At 34.1% G+C, this 18,230-nt stretch overlaps 1 protein-coding gene across 1 annotated transcript; it reads left to right on the forward strand.

Annotated features, from left to right (window-relative positions):
- The first annotated feature begins 12,877 nt into the window (after positions 1-12,877).
- LOC132177849 (protein BIG GRAIN 1-like E) lies at positions 12,878-14,641 on the forward strand. Its single transcript, XM_059590322.1, has one exon. The coding sequence runs from the start codon at positions 13,358-13,360 to the stop codon at positions 14,309-14,311; it is 954 nt and encodes a 317-aa protein (XP_059446305.1). The 5' UTR covers positions 12,878-13,357; the 3' UTR covers positions 14,312-14,641.
- Positions 14,642-18,230: the final 3,589 nt, after the last annotated feature.

Below are 18,230 nucleotides of genomic sequence, written 5' to 3' on the forward strand. Positions count from 1 at the left end.
TTTTTACTTTTTTTGGAAGACAAAATTTATCAATTTTGTTATACATAAACAGAGTGGTTAGAGTCCTCCTTGAATCATTCCAAATGTGATGTAGCTTTTAAAATCACCAATAAATCAAAATTCAATAATACTCATCTCAAATTCAATAATGATTTTAAAAGTCACATCACACTTAAGAGGATTAGAGAGTCCTCCTTATATCATTACTCTATATGAACATGGTGTCACGTAATGAATTTTCTATGTGCTGAAAATATTTGGCCACATTTATTAATTGTTCATATGAATAATACCAATCTATCTGATCCAATTGGGTCAGGATTTATCTTGTGTTGTTTACCCTATTTGGTGGGAGAGGAATGCAAGAGTTTTTGAGAGTAAGGCCAGTTAATTTGCTTCAGGCTCATGAACATGCCGGACCACAACCGGGCAGGCAGATAGGAACCCTTCGCTTGTATACGTACAGTGACAATATATATCACTGTCATCCTTTTCTCCACAGGGTTCGAGTTCTTCGATCGATCATTATTGTAGCAGACATTATCTTTAGGGTTAGGGTTAGGTACTTTAACTTTTTATAAGGGGTCCAATCATCTGATCTCTTTAATTGATGGCTCATGGTGCCTAGTGGGTTCTTCGGGTCCCTCAAGAAAATGTATTTTGAATGAGATAGCCACACCCACATGTTCTTGGTCAACTTTGGGGGTTTGTAATTTGTATATATATTTTCTTCTTAATTTGTAGCCTTATATGTTGTGTATAATTGTATTATTGAAGTTTTGTTTTCTTATTCATAGAAAGAAAAAGAAAAAGAAAAAGAAGAAGAAGAAAAAAAAGAAAAAGAAGACGACTTTTTCTTGATTGGGAGGAAAGAATGTTTGATCCGTAAGGAAATTAAAGGGGTTAGCAAATTTATATTGCGTCTAACTTACTCTATCGACATACATACATATCAATAAAAACTATAACTTAAAAAAGCAGGTAAATCATCGAAGAAGGAAACATTACAAAAGACTAACAAGGCTAATTAATCTCAGAAGGCAATAATTAATCATCCAAAGTTGAAAAGACTCAACAAAAGCAACGGTATAATCCTCTTGGTTAATTACCTCAATCTAACACAAACGCACATTAGTAAGTTCTAGATAGTGAAGGAGTTATTGATCTATATTTTACTTCTAAACTAAAAGGCACACAGTTGCATTTGGAGGGGAACTAACTTATAAGTTGGGTGGGGGGGCTAAAAGTCCCTCTTATGTCACTTTTGTATCCCTCCAAGGATAATGTGGCTCTTGAAATCAATATTTGATTAATTATTAGATTTTAATCAAATAGTGATTTTAAAAGCCACCTCATTTTTAAAGGAATACAAGGGTGAACTGGGGAGGTCTTGAGGGGGTTGTCTTTCTTTGCTAACCCTAAATTTTCTTAAAATCTTTATACAATGGCCCCGTCAATAATTACTTTTCACCCCTAGATCACTAGATATTTAGTTTTCTACTCTACTACTCTTCGTATTTATGTATTTATTCAATTACGCAGATTTGAACCTGCAAGCAAAAAATTCTAGTTCCACCCATGTGTGGAGTAGGGGTGGGCAGAATATTTGATTATCACCTACCGACCGCCATCGAACCTCTACTTATCGCTTACCGACTTCTGGCGGTCGATAGTCAAAATAAAAATTAAAAAAAAAAAAAAAAAACTATTTCGACTTTAGTTCAGTTCAATAGGCTATATAATTTTTGTTTCGTCACGTAACTGAACCGACTTTGGCCCTCAATAGTTTTTTGCATCGCTTGCTTGTTCAGCCCAAAAAAAAACCCATTTGTGCCCAAAAAAAAACAATCTATTTGACCCTTAAAAATAGGTTTGCCATATTATAAAAAGTTCACGACTAACCGACTTAATTGAAATAGTCGAAATTTATTCTTGTCAGTATAAAGTCAGTTAATTAAGTGACTTAACCGACTTTTTTAGATCAATGGGCAAAATATACCTCTATCATCACCGATTTAACCGATACACAACCCTAATGTGGAGGCCTAGCTGATGGAGCTAGCGGCAAAATAATGGTCTTAAGCTAATGGCAATCCTGATGGCAATTAATGGAATAATATTTTGGTGAAAAAATTGATGGTTAAATGACTACGGATCCTGATAGCTAGTGACAATGATAACAACAGAAGTTATAATGTTAACAATATTATAGCCTGTGATTGTGGTCCTTATTAAGAAGATAATGATAATTCGACTTTTGTGACAAAGATGATAACAACCGTAGTGAAAAAGCCTTTGAGGTGACATGAAAGTGTTGTTTATACCTTTTTCTTTTTCACTTTCTAGGAAAACAGGTAATTTTTCTTTTCTTTTAATTTTTAGAGCGTATCTGGAGTGAAATTAAATATTGACAGTTAAAAAATTACAAATAATCTCCTGTATAGAATTTGATGGACATTTTCGGTAGTTCACATGCAAAGGGTTTTTCTATGGACTAAAAGAAAAACAAAAAAGAAATAAATAAATAAAAGGTGCTAAAGAAACTAAAAGATCGAGGGTGCTGATATTTCAGCATCCATTGGGTACTTCAACGTGCAAATGTCTCTTATCGTCCGACGTTTCAACTTTGTTTTGTTCTGGCAGCTATCATTTACAACCAACGTTTAACTTTTGGGCTTTTCGTACGTTCACCACCATCTCCTCCCAACAGTTAACACCTAGTGTTTGTCATATATATTTTCATTCCTTTTCTTATATAAAATCTCATGTATATTTTTGTTACAGTTTGTTGGATTTCCTAAGGATTAATCTAAAACAATAGAATCATGAGAATAATTAGGTCATATATTTCTCATTGCATGCCACCTGCAACCCCCTTAATTGCATTGTGCAAAACAGACACGATGATCTCGTGTAATAGATCTGTCTTATTATTAGTTATGTTCCGACGGTCCAAGCCAAAAAAGTCTGAAATGACTCTCATGTGATATGGGGCCAACTTCCATCTGGGTATTATCCTTTTGTTTGCTCATGTTTTTTTGTATACAAGGTACATAGGCAAAGCTATCATATATAGTCACATCATCCAGCAGCCACTTGTACATAGTGACGTTAGATAAATTTTTGATAATCAACCAGTTTATTTCCCTTCTTTCTTTTTTTTCATCCCCATTATCCAATTTTGGTGAGAAATGCTTTTCAACTCACTAGAAAATCCTCCACCCTGGAGGGGAAGGATTACAAGTTGAAATCTTGACCCTTGAAGTTCATCCAATGGTTTACAAGTTGCCACGTGTCCTCTTAATTAAAAAATAATATTTTATTATTTAAATTTTAAAAACAAGAGATATACTATAATCTAATAAAAATTTCATATTTTGCCCATAAAAGTCTATATGGCAAGATGCCACATCATTTTCTTTTTGTTTTGTATTTTTCTCTAAAAAAAAAAATGATGTGGCATCTTACTATGTGAACTTTTATAGGCAAAATATGAAATTTTTATTAGATTCTAGCATTAAACAAATATAAAACAAAATAATAAAATATTATTTTTTTAATTAATGAGACACGTTGCAGTTGGTAGACCCTTGAATGAAATTCAAGCATCAAGATTTTTTTTTTTTTTTAAAAAAGAAAACACTGATGGAAAATTCCCTAGCTATTGCTGGGATCCCAATCCGAAGGGGGAAGCGAAACGACGGGATCAAATATCTATAACCGATCTAAAAACCCGCGTGCTATAAACTTTTTTCTTTTTTTTTAACACATTATTGCTAGAAAACGAGATCTTAAATCATTACTTGTTTTAAAAGTTTATAAATAGAAAACATTTAATTTTATATTTTACCACACATATATGTGGGTTTAAAGTCTCTTTTAATGTAGAATATTTAGCTAAACTATGATAAAACTAGTTAAATCACTATTTATCCCAAACAATTTAACCTGATAAGTGATTAGGAAGTGTGAATTTAATAATTTAATAAAATTATAAAATTAGTTTTCGGATTAATATATAATTTCATCTCTCTCTAAATTTTTCTTAGTAAAATTCTATTTGAAAACTTCTTGGATCTCTATAAAATAAATGAAAGGAAAGCAAAATACTCTATGATTTGATTTTATTAAAATCAATTACCATATCAAAATTATATCCCACAATATATATAGTACTAGTAAATGGTGATAGAATTTGGCGGGTGAAACAAAAGGGTTAATAATTTTTCTTAACTACTTCGAGAAATTTAAACATTTTTCCTTCCTTTCTTTTGCTACGTTTTTTTTTTTTTTTTTTTTCAAAACGAAAGAGAAAGGCCGAAAAATATAGAAAGGTCAGAAATGTAGTGCTGCTGGTAGTTTGGCACTTTGGACGTTGACTGATGGCAGCTACTTACACACATGGGGGGTGTTTTTTTTGGTGTTTTGGTTAACACAAGTTTTGATAGGGTTTTTGTGAAAGTGGATCTTTTTTTCTTTTTGGTCTCTCGCCAGATCTTTGAGGTGCTAGTGGTCTGTCTGGATGGGGTTTTTGTTATCCCTAATTAGTTGGGCTTCAGACATACTACCTTTGAAGGAAACCTTTTTTACATTGTTCATTTTCATCTAAATCTCCACCTGTTTAAGTATTTGATAAAAGTATTCGTACTCCCGACGAAAATACCTATCATATTGCGCCGCTACTTTCATCGGTTGCATCCGCAGGTTACCTCCATTTTCACCTTCTTCGAGGTGTTAGTGGTCTGTCTGGATTGGGTTATTCTTTCTAAGCTTGTTTTTAGCTTAATGTCTATGCTTATAATTTTAGCTTTGTGTGATTTGTCCTGTAACCACTTTTATATTTTATGAATGTTGATTTGTTAAAAAAATCAAATAAAATAAGTTTTATTTTTTTTTAAGTATATATATATATATTTTGGTTGAAAATTGTTTGCTAATGTTTTACCTTTTTTTTTCTTTCTTTTTTATTTAATCCACGCACCTTCTTAAACAAACAGAGCTGTTAGCTCTCTTTAGAAGGATTTCATTGTTAGAGTATTCACATCCGGCTTAACAAATATTTAACTAAAATTTAGTTAAAGAATATATTTCTATTTTAGTTATTTATCTTTTCAAAATACTTACATTCGGCTTTGTATTTTAACTATTTCATCTCACTAATTCATTTAAAATTTTATTTTTTTTATCTATTTTTCCAATGCCCAAAGAGTTTCAAGAATCGTATTGAGTTCCTTGTAGCAAGTAAATCTTTAACCATTTCATTGAGCCCAATGTAAAGCATTTTTTTTTTTACAAGTTAATAATTTTCATTTCATAAGACATGATCTTCCCCCTCCGATTAAACTTTTTGGAAATCTTCTAACTATATGTTCATTTCCCAAACAATGCAAAATGTACTCGGACCAAGTACAGTGGGTAGATCTGTAAATATCTAATCCGGTGGACAATAATACACTGCCACGTGAGTTTGCTATAAAGAGCTAAACATACTCTCCTTGCTATTGACAGCAAAACAAATGGATCGAAACCGATAGAATCTATGCGCGTGGGCAAACAGTAGACATAGTCCAATAATGTTTTTACCATCATGCACGCGCGTTATCCTTTATGTCAACTCCACCAAGAACCAGATCCGCTGTTTTGGGCCCTATAAACAAACGCCTATAAATAAAAGTTTTAGAATATATCATTATTTTATCACTAATTTCTCATACTTATCGCAAATAATAACATAAAAAAAATGGGGTAAAGTTCACTTATTCTCCTCAAACTATCACTTCAATGACAATCTACCTTCCAAACTATTAATTGCGACAATTTACTTCTAAAACTACCAAATTAATGACAATGTAACCCCCAATACTAGCAAAGTGACAAAATTACCCTATATAATTTTCAATAAGACAAAAAAAAAAAAAAAAAAAAAACCTTAAAATTTTTAAAAAATAATAAATTTTAGTATTTTTGTTTTTATTTTAGTAAGGGTAATTTTGTCATTTTGTTAAAAGTTGGGGTAAATTGTCATTGTTTTGGTAGTTTGAGGGGGTAATTTGTTGCAATTGATAATTTGGAGGTAGATTGTCATTAAGGTGATAGTTTGAAGAAGTTAAGTGGACTTTACTGAAAATAATGAGTACGTTACAATAATTGAGAATTCAATTAAGCCATAATATTTTAAGCTTTATTTATACTCGAAGAATTGTAGATCATAATATAGCATGCATGCTAACACATCTGTTACATAGATATATAGTAATTAATTAAATGTTAAACAAGTTTTAAATAGTGAACAAAAAAATGCATTATTTAGTTTGGAAAATTGCTATTATGTAGATTTTAGGCCACTTGATTGTATTCCAGCCGAGAACCCTATGAGAATCCATAGTATAGCATGTTAATAAGATATCACTTTGTTATCTTTTGTGTTCACAAATTGGTGGAAGTCTAAGTTTTGTCTGAAGAATTGACCAGAGTTCTGAAGCTATTGCGGTAGAGATAGGCGTGCTGTTTGTTGAGGTACATATTAGGCTTATTTACAAAAGTTTTATAAGAATAATTAATGTGTTATTTGATTCTTTTATAGTGGATGCGCTTTTTATAAGTTTCGTTGCCCCGAAGTAATTTTACTTTGAAAAGTTCGTAAACTCGAAGAAAAAAAAAAAGCTGGAAGTTTACAAAATATAGAAGTTTTGCTGGAAATGAGTCATTGCAGTATTTCTTGGTCGGGCCGCAAATTGTAGTACTCCTTCCTTTCTTTCTTTATCTTTTTCCTCTTTCTCCTTTTGCTTTGAATTTTATTTTTCTTAATTAATCATTTGCATTTCTTTTTACATATTGTGAAGAAAGAAAATTGCGTATCAGTTGGAGAGTGTATGAAATTAATTTGTGCCAGGAGAAAATTTTGGTTGCAATTAATATGTTTTAACACGATTAGGTTACTTGCGAGTTAAATTTGATCACAATTCAAATTGATATTAAATAGTATTAATAAAAAAAGTATAAGCTTCTCAAAATCCTCCCCCCTTGTCTCTTTCTCTTCCTTTCTTTTCTTTCCTGTTTTGCTTATATCTGCCTGTTACTTTATGCACATCGCTATCCCATCCAATCTTATGAGGTTTTTAGATCTATTTTTTTAAGAATAAGATCCGGCTTTTTTCATCAGTTATGTCCATCCACATTACCGCTTACCGTGCTCACCAGCCACTCCTTCTTCCAGTCGCCAACCTTCATGCATCATTCTACCGACCACAAGTCGACGTGTCAGCGACATCATCACTGGGAGTAGGGTTTTTTTTTTTATTGTTTTCTTTTCTTTTTTTCTTTTTTTTTTTTGTATTTTTGTTTTTGCTTTTGAATAAGACAAATTTGTTGTTGCTTTGGTTGCAACAGGTCTTGCATTTATTATTTTCTTAGGTTTTGCTTAAGAATAATGGAATAGTTTTCGGTAAGTCTATTGTTTTCTTTCTAGTTCATTTTATGGAGCAAACTTTTGACTGATGACGGATGAGTTATCAAGTATATAGAAAAATTGTTATTAATGAAGGAGACAATGACAAGAGACGTGATTCGTCGGTTTATGTTGCAGATTTATATATTGATTGTGATTATGACATTTCTAAAATATTGTTTTGTAATAGCACCAGAGGCTATTGGGTATGTCATTGATAGTATTAGGGCTGTAGAGTTCTCAATTGTATTTTTGGCATTATATGATAGAGCATTTTGCTCCAAATTGATTTTATATTAATGAAGATAATTCGTTTGTTAAAAAAAAAAAAAAAAAAATAGAACACATATCACTTTTAGAGGTTGATTTAAAAGAGTTTTTTAGAAAACAATTTTTTAAAAATTTATGTCTTATTAAAAAGGTCATTAACCCAATTTAAAAACTGACATGTTGGCACCAAAAAAAAAGGTGTTATTTTGCATTTTTTCAGCATACTTAATTCTTTTTCTTTTTTCTTTTCTTTTTTTTAATTAAAATTAATCTTTATATAATCTTGTTGATCTACTAAATATGATAGAATATTCGTTAAACCATAGCCGATTAGCTTTGTTGTTTAGAGCGTCCTGCTAACGCGAAGGTGGCAGGTTTGAAATCTGCATGGGCCACAACATAGCTGGGCCGAGCGATCGAGGCTGGCAAATAACATGCATTTACCTATTTCACCCGAATTAGTTACCTAAAAAACGTAAGGCCCAATGGGGGAGCTAAAAAAAGATTTTTTTTATTATTATTTTATTTTCTTCAAGTTAGATGTTGTGAAGAGAACATGGAATGGGTCGGCCCTCCAGAGTTTCTGTGGATTTGTTTGGGCCCTCTTAACTGGTCCTCAATACTATCCATGCGTGGTGAATTTATAAGGATTAGGGTTACAATTTTAAAGAAATTGTAAATTAGAGAATTAGATAATTTAGGCATTAAAATACTTGAAAATGTAACATGTTATAAATGTAACATGTTACAATTGAGAATTAAATATATTTTCATCAAGTTCTTACTCTTTATGCCGTAAAGAAAGCTGTGAGAAAGCACTTGTGCTTATCTAAACGAATCTATTGCAGTGTCTAACTTACACTTAAATAAATTACAGATTTACATTCCTAAAATTCCCTCTAGAGATTTTCTATAAGATAAAAGAAAACACAACAACGCGGTGGGAAAGCACTTGTGCTTCTGATCTAGATCATGACAAAAAACTTTGACAAATAAAATGTTAACTTACCACTTATCTCAAAAGTTTAAACTAATAGAAATATTAAATTTAATAATTTAATCAATACTTTAATACCTCACACGTGTGGACTCAAACTCTCTTTTAACAAACAATGCTTAACACATAAAATATTTAATTTAAATAAAAAGTAAATTGACAGAATCAAGGTTTAAACTCAGAACATCTAAGTCGGTGAATACCATGTCCTTACGAGAATAAGATAAAATTGGTTTTTAAAAAAGATAAATTCAAACGTTAACGAAGCAGACCACAGTATTCCAAATTAAATGATCATTGCTTATCTTATGATCGAGCAACTTTATTTTTATTTTTTTTCAATGGATGTAATCACGGAGATCGACGACTGGAAATATATTTTTGCAAAGACATATTTCCCTTTCCAAGAGAGCTTTGGTGATCCTAGATTGGCCACGTTTATGTTGACAACAAGAAAGTTGGAGAGCTTGGATCGTGTGGTTTAGATGGGCGAGACAGAGCTTTTACAATTATCTTCTTCTTTATAAATCTATCTCACAAGTAGTGTTTTGTTCAATGCATATGATCATCTCCATAGCCATAGGCATAGCCATAACCATATCCAAATTATCTTCTTATCTTTTTCTTCCCTAAAAAGACTTGCACAAGGGCTAAAGTTAAGCTAAATGCAGCCGATTGGTGGACAACTTAGGGTGATGGTCCCATGTTGTCTGGGGTAGGGGGGCACAGGGGTCAAGGGTAGGGTCCAGATAATGAATACTTTTGATAGGGTAAATCTATAGCCGAGATCAATAGATCATGGGTTGTTGGGTCAGTGTCTTAACAAAAAGGCTTGATAGGATCAATCTCGGGGCTTTCTTCTTTGAGTTGCGATAAGTTCAATCTAGCCTATAATATGAAACGATCCGAACCAAGCCAAAATTTGTTTTTATTTTTGATTGAATGCCAATATCAGTATGCCATGCATGCTGAAAACATAGCTAGGGCTACAGATGGGACTGATGGGAAAACCATGGCCACGGAAGGTAACTTTTAGAATGCATGGTGGACAATAAAAGAAAGCAACAAAACATCTCGAATATATACAAACATGTTCATAGAGAAGGCCTCCAATTAATTAATCAAATCCTTTTTCGTTTTTTTCTTTGGATTGAGGGAGAGGCCCCCCATTGGCCTTAGATACGGGGCAGCACGATCCACCTGGTTAAATGAACCTGCTGCTTCTTCGTAATATCAACCTATTAATTTGTGGTTTCTGGGTAAGTTTGGCCCATGTTTAAGGCATCCAAGGCACACTTTTTGGTCTAGTCTTTTCCAGATAGATTTTTACTTATATGGTATGGGAGTGTGTTTGGATGTAGGTATAAGCCAGGGGTAATCCACATTCTCAAGTGTCCTTTGATGAGAATGTGAATTCCCACATGGGAATTCAGAGTGTAGTTTTAGATAGTGACACTACGAGTTGGATTTTTTGGATTTCAAAGAAATATCTTAACCAAGATCTCATGCCAAACCATTCAAGACAAAAAGCACATGCATTATTTAGCGGTTGTTCGTCTTCCACGTCCTAAACTTTGTCGTACGTTTCTCACACAATGTAGGAATGTGTACGAGTGAGTTTGAAGCGGAGACCTCAAACCACATACTTATAAATTGGTCTTTATGTATAAGATTTAGCTCGCACCACTTTAACTCATGCATGCGATATAGCAAAAACTTGCTTCCGGAGAGGCGTCGATAGCCCAGTCATATTAATGCATCGATGAAACTTAATGGGCCATACCCCGGTTATTGGCAATATATATACAATATTGCATATATAATTATATCATCTATGTAGGCCCATGCATTTACAGAGAATTTCAAACAGAAATCTCACAAGCCAAAGGGGACCATCGAGTTTTGAACATTATGATGAAATATATGTATCATCATATATCTTAATGGAACTGTCATGATCGAAGATGATCACATATCCACGTCGATGTGGAGTTCTTAGATACGATGGAGGAGTTGATGCACACGTGTGGGTACGCACGCGCACCAGCTCCGACACCGGGGAATGGGGTTTGTGTTTAATGGGCCAAACCAAAAATGTCTCGAGTCTCTTGACTAACCCAACATCTTGAAAGAAAAAGAAAGTTGTACATGTTTTCTCTTCTTTACATTAAAAAAGGTCGGTCCATAATAATTCTTTTTTCCCTTTGGTGGGGGCTTCACACAAGATTATGTTACCAAATTGATTTTTTTTTTTTTTTGGATACTCTTAATTAGAGGGCATGAAAAAGACTGGCGTTGATGGCTCAGAGACACAACTTCGTGCAGTCATTGTAACTTCAATGGCAACCACATATATCTGTTCAGTTTAGTAAACTGTCTCTTTCCAGTTACATGACACTTTCATGTTTTTCTCTTCTGTCTGCATATATATATATTAGACAATTATACAATTGTCATATAACTTAATAAAATGATGCTGAAAATTAGAGTAAGGGTTTTAACTATTTAAAATACAACTTTTTTCATTTTAACTATTAGTTTTTCGGACCTGAATCCCCTAAAATTCATAGTAAAATTCTAATCCTCACTATTTTATTAGTAGTAGGATACGTGGTAGGATAATAGCTCTTGGATGAAAATAAATGGCTTGGATATGAAATTTCATAAACTAGAATTCTCCTGAGAATTTCAGGAGATCCGAATCCTAGTTTTTCACTACATACTCTAACATCTATTTTAACTATTTACTTTAATTAAATATTATTTCTCAGTATTATATGAAAAGGGGAAGAGAGAGAGAGAGAGAGAGAGAGAGAGGGGTGGATAGGAAGGAAAAAGAACAAACAAGAGTTGAGGGAGAGAGAGGAAGAGAGAAGGAAAAAAAAAGAATAAAAAAATACAATAATGTGCTACAGTAACTTTCAAATATGAAAGTTTATTGTAGCAAAAATTTTTAAAAATTTCATTTTGAAAGCTTTGCTGGAGAAGTAAAAATGCTCAAAATAGCTAAATTTAACTATATTTCTATTTTGAAAGCATTGTTGAAGGTATTTGTAAAATAAAATTGTTGGATCGGGCCTATGACCATCTCATCTAAAAATCAATTGGTGTCTAGTAAGGGAAGCCAAATCCTTTTATGGCATTCGAAATTGCACCCTATAAGGCATATTCTAAAAACCGTTCAAGTGAGTAGAGTGGCATTGTTGAACCTCAACATGACACTCCCGCGACTTGAATCCATAACCCTAGCTTTGGTACTATTTGTTGGATCGGGCATTTGACCATTTCATCTAAAAACTAATTGGTGTCTAGTGAGGGAAGCCAAATCTTTTAATGGCATTTGAAATCGCACCTCGCAAGACATATTCTAAGAGCCGTTCAAATAAGCAGAGTAACATTGTTGAACCTCAACAAAAATAAAATAAAATAAAATCTTAACAACTAATTTTTACTGTCACATCATTAGTCCAACAAATAACATATATAATCCAAGTCTTCTATCATCATCCATGATAATCATGCACTTTGTACACTTATTTATATTGTCTTCTTTACTTTAGTGTTACCCACTGAATTTCTTAAAGTTAACCCATAGGTTGGAAACCCACTCTTTATGAGCATTTTCATTGAACTAATTATTCTTCAGTTATTTTTATTTTTATTTTTTTTCTATTTTATCTATCTACTTTTTTTAAGCAACCAAAGCTTTATTTACTTTATTAAAATAATTTTAATAATAGTTTTTTTAGAAAAGTCCATATACCCCATTCAAATTACCACATAATTGATAATGTCATCCCAAACTTTCAAATGTGACAATTAATGTCTCATCAAACTACTAAAATATTGTTAATATCCTCCTAGATAGATTTGGAGAGCAAGTAGCAAACCCCAAAAAAAATGATTAAGTTAAATGGAGGAGTAATTTAAAAATCCCAACTAATTAAATTAGGCAAAAGAATTACTTTAGCTAATTATTCAACGAAAATGCTCTCCCTTAAAGGAGGAGGCAAGGAGATATTAGTGGGCCATAGGGTATTTTATGGCAGTCAAAAGATGTGGTAGTATAATTTAAATAAATAAGGTTAAAGAAACCAATGAATTAAAGAGTGGCTTCCAAGGTGTGGAAAGGGGAGTGGGATGTATCATAAAATTCTCAATCTCTATTATGAGATACACAGAAAAGGTCAACTACTAGTGCCCAATGCCCATATAGCCATAGCCAACAGGCACTTGAAAGCCAATCCCCCACTAAAACAGACTAGAAAGCCTAGAATCCAAGGAAACACTGTAACCAGCTCTTTGCCCCCCACCATCCCCAACAGGAACCTCTGGTTTTTCATGGCATCAGAAGGATAAAAAGCTGTTTCCCTTGTTCCCCACTCTCCGCTGTAACTAAAGCACAAATTCACATTATCTGGGTCCCTCTCAAAAACCTCCAAAAACACCTCCATCATATAATATTATAGACACCACAATTGATCATTATTATAAAGCCACCACTACTCTCAATCATTTCAAACCCCCATTAATCTCCTCCTCCTTCTACGCTCCCCCACCTCCCTCTCCATATAATACTTCCCCCGCCCAACCTTTGAAACTCCCAAATCACAGAAAGTTTCAAGTTTTGAAGTTTTTCAGCCATGTCCATCACAGCACTTTCAGACCCAGATAAGTTGTACAAGAAATCATTCCACAGAAGGAATGATTCTGGTGAGCTTGACGTTTTTGAGGCTGCCAGGTACTTCTCCGGATACAATGAAGCTGCAGGGTATAATGGTACAGGTTTTACTCAGAAGAACTTGAGAGATGAGAAACAGGGTTGTAGAGTAGGCAGAATGAGCTTAGACGTGCCAATGAGAAACTCTTTTCCTCAACAATCTCATGGAGTGCTGGAGAAGCAAATGAAAGAAAAGAAGTACAAGCAACCAAGCTCCCCAGGTGGGAGACTGGCGAGTTTCTTGAATTCTCTTTTCAGTCAATCGGCTTCTAAGAAGAAGAAATCGAAATCAAGCTCACAGTCTATGAAAGATGAAGAGGAGAGCCCTGGTGGGAGGAGGAAGAGGAGGATCAGCATTAGTCATTTTCGAAGCTCAAGCACCGCCGATTCCAAGTCTATATATTCTTCTTCAAGTTCTGGTTTTAGAACACCTCCTCCTTATAATGCACAAACTCCTACAAAGAGCTATAAGGATTTTAGAAGCTATTCAGATCACAAACAGGTGGTGTCCAATTTGTCAAAGCACAAAGTTTCACACAATGAGGCCTTGGATGTCGACAGAAAGAACAAAGACTTGCATTGGTTGGATGACAAATTCGAATTCAGCAAAGGGTTTTCAGAGAAATGCAAGAAGAATTCCTGCGGCAACGTGTTTTTGGAGAAAGATAGGATTTGGGTTGAGAGATATCCATCGGAGGAGAAGCAATTCGTGAAGTTCAGTGAGGTGGATGATGGTGCAGAGAGTGATTCAAGCTCTGATCTCTTTGAGTTGCAGAACTATGACTTGGGTTACTGCTCAAGCGGTCTTCCTGTCTATGAAACTACTGACATGGATACCATCAAGAGAGGGGCACCAATTTCCAATGGCGCTCTATGATACTGTATATTTTTCCCTGTGTTGGATTTATTCTTACTTCTTGTTGATCGATGTTAGAAGCTGTGAGAAAGAAAAATCTCCATGATTTTACTTTTCTTCTTCTCTTGTCCTCTTTCAAACTTCTTCCACATCTTTTCTCTGTATGTACAGTTCCAAATGTTTGTTTGTCTTTCCTTTCTCTGTTTTTTTCTTACTTTTCTGGCTTTGTTGGGAGTGCAAGAACATCAAAAGTCCACCACTGGAGTGACTTGATTAGATTGTGCGGTGAGTACTAGAGATTTCCACTCAAGTAATGGAGAAATCAAATACAGACACATCAGCATCCTATTAGATTGTGTTTGGAGCAGCAACAGCACATTAAACATACTTATAATTATTAGTTTTTTTTCCTGCAAGCATGATGTTTTTTTTTCTGTTGCCCTACGAGGGGGATTGCACGAATATGTATGAGGAATTACACATCTTATGTGCATATAAGTCTTGCATGGCGCATATATATTTATATATACATCCAGCAACATATAAAAATGGTTTCAGAACTTGGAAGGAAAAGCATAGAAAGTGCAAGTTCCGTACGTGCAAAATATATAAATTTCCTCTCTGCTGCACTTCTTTTTAGCTTAGCTCAAATAATTAGGAGGTTGAGATAATGAAACACATTTGATGTCTAATCAGAAGATCAACATAGAAAGGCAACTAATTAGCTTATTCTATTTTCTCAATATTAGGGACAGAATCTAGACAAAGCAACAACTAGGTCCATTTAAGATCGATTTGGGATCAACTAAGGCACAACTTTTAAAGTTAAAGATATTTTCTTAAGCAAATGATCACATTGCCATGGATGTAGTATTATGCATGTTATCAAATAAAGGCTAGCAAAGAGTTTGTCTTAGCTGTTTCAAAATTCTCACTACCCTGATTCTTCGACAAATACCACCTCTTAATTAACTTCCACCATCTTAACCATGATGCAAGACTAATGATGAGACCAAAAACTCTCTCTCTCTCTCTCTCTCTTTTTTCTTTTTTGATAAAGTGCACTCTACTCTCCAAATTAATGTAACTTGGGCCTATAAACTACTAATTTCTTTCAAGCTACTCATATGTTAGATCTGGATGGAAAACATCACGCGTGTACTCGAGCATTTTTGTGTGACTAATTTTCCCCCATTTTGTGTGTCATCCCAACTTTTACTATTAGAAATGTGTAAATACAAATGAGGTGGTAGTTTAGAGGTACAGAGTGCAATTTAGCTATCTTTTTTCTTTCATGTTCTTCCAATGATGAAATCCACATGAGGTTAAACCAAGAGTTGTTGGATTGACAAGTTGGGGAACATTTTGTCCGTAACTAATAAGGATAGGTCTCTATCTATAGATAAATATAATATAAATAACAAATTTGGGGAAGAATTGGCAATTTTCAGAGGCTGCAAGGCTGCATGCATGTATGTATATATGTGGGTGCATATGTAGGCATACGTTTAAAAGCTCAAAGCTGGTGTGCTAGATATCAATCATGCATCCTATGGATAGGCTTTAGAAAGAATGACACACAACAATGATGCATGGGGCACCAAAAAGCCCCTTGAGGCATGATATGTACAAATGACGCATGGGACACCAAAAAAGTTCCTCCAAGCATGCATGTAACTATCCCAGTAAGTGGAGGGCCCAATATGCTATCATTCAAAGTGAGATGTTATTACGAAGTTTCATGCCCACACACACCCATCACAGAGAGAGAGAGAGAGAGAGAGAGAGAGAGCTTTCCTTGTGGACAATCAAATCCTCCTTTCTTTTGTAAAAGCTAATCTACTAAAGTGAAAACAGAAGGACCAACCACCATTACTGCACAAAAATTTCTAACAGGTGAACTCATCAAGATGATGGAACTTACCAATATATGAAAATTTTCACTTTCCCACCTGCTGCAAGTAAGAAATTGTTCTGTAACTCTCAAATCTCATGAAGTTTTAATTAAAAAGGGTAGGAGCTCTACTTGGGCGTAACTATAAGAACACATGCTCGCTAGGAACTACTCAGAGGGGGCTTAGACAACGGGAACTGCAGATTCTTCCTGAAGACCAATTAAGAGAATAGAAAAGTTGAGAGTGTTTTGATTATGTTTCAGTTTGTGCAAAGTGCACCCAAGCAATAGAAAATTTACGGGCTTCATTGTATTCCAACGAAGTATTTGTTATAACCCAGTGAATGTCAATTCATAAGAATTGGTGGAGACAAATAGTTTCTTAAAAAAAGTGACTCAATAATGCACCTTAAGAATATCTAATTTCCTGTTTTCTCTTTCTATTTCTACACTAAATGCCTCACCCATTCAACAAACAAACAATAATTCAAGGCATCGTGCAAACAACCAATATTAATCATTTAAGTAGCCAAAAAAATTCAAAATCTCAACTATTTGTTGGGTGTTATTGTCATCATTGTTACCTCAACTGTTTATTCATTAGTTCGTTTCAACTTTTTCTATCTTACCTATGCTTCAAGGCTTCAAGCAGTTTGATTCTAAACATTTCTCCGAAGATCTTGTTCATAGAGCATCATCATCATCAACATAAATCCGGAAATGATAATTAATCACAAGTGTGATCATGAGATCACAGCAAGTCATATAAGGAATCATTTTAATTATACTGTTTTGGGGAAGTCTTAACAAACAAGGTAAAGCAAAAGAACGCGGAATAAATGCATTTTTGATCTTTGTGATTTAATGTTTTAATAAATAACTCTTTGGGTTTTAAAAAGTGATTAATCATTTTACGAGGCAAGTAAAAACAGAACAAATTATTTCATGACGTTACAAAAATTGACAGAATCCATTAATGTGGTACATTAAGCACGAATCAGGTCAGCCAAAGGGGGTGGTTGAAACACCCTCAATATTCATGGGGTGGTTCGGTCACCCCCTCAATTTTATTTATTTTGCCATTTGAGGGTGGCCGAACAATCCCTAATAGTCATGGGGTAGTTCGGCCATCCCCTCAATTTTATTTTATTATTTATTTATTTTTCCATTTAAGGGTGGCCGACCCCCCTTCCCACAATAGGCATGGGATGGTTTGGCCACCCTAGATGCTCAAAGTCAAAGACTCTAACCCCGCTTCTTCTTGCCATCATTGGAAGCCAACCTAACCCTAGGTTGGATAGGTCACAACCGAAAGTCCAAGAAAAATATGGCTTATCTAAGGAGGAAAGACAAAGATAGACTCATAGCTGGCCAGGCAGCCAGAGGAGAGGATGCTTAGTACGTTTGAACAGAAAAAACAGTGCCTATATATCATTCAAGCATAAGCCAAAACCATAGACAATATATGCTACAAATTTCTTCCAATCAAATTAAATGCCTTCACTTCAATGTGAAGTGATCATTATCAGTCTCTTTCCGACATGCCCACCACCCCCCCTGCCCAGGGCAGTGACATCTGACAAGGTATTGTCATGTAATTTCTTGTTATTCATATAATCCATTACTCTTGATAGATGGGCGTAAAGTGACCCGAACCACCACCATCTTGAATTATTGGCATATTGGATTGGATTAGGCTCGTACTCTTAATTATACAAAGTGAAAATATTTTTTGTTTGGAGCCTGTCTTCATTTGGGCGGGTCTGGGGCTCTCGTTTTAGGCCCAATGCGTAAGAATCGGACTTAGAACATTATATGACCAATTTAATAATTGGACTTTTCTTTTTCCTTTCTTTTTAAGTAAAAGGATATAAATTGGGATTGGGATCCCCAGCAATATATGGGAAATTGCCCATCAAAAATGCCTAAAATTCTAGCCATTAAATTTCATCCAATGGTCTATATACTGCCACATGTCCATTTAATTAAAAAATACTAAAATAATATTTAAGTTTTTTTAAAAAATATAAAACAAAATAATAAAAA

The sequence above is a fragment of the Corylus avellana genome, chromosome ca4, assembly GCF_901000735.1.
Source record: "Corylus avellana chromosome ca4, CavTom2PMs-1.0".
Lineage (NCBI taxonomy): Eukaryota > Viridiplantae > Streptophyta > Magnoliopsida > Fagales > Betulaceae > Corylus > Corylus avellana.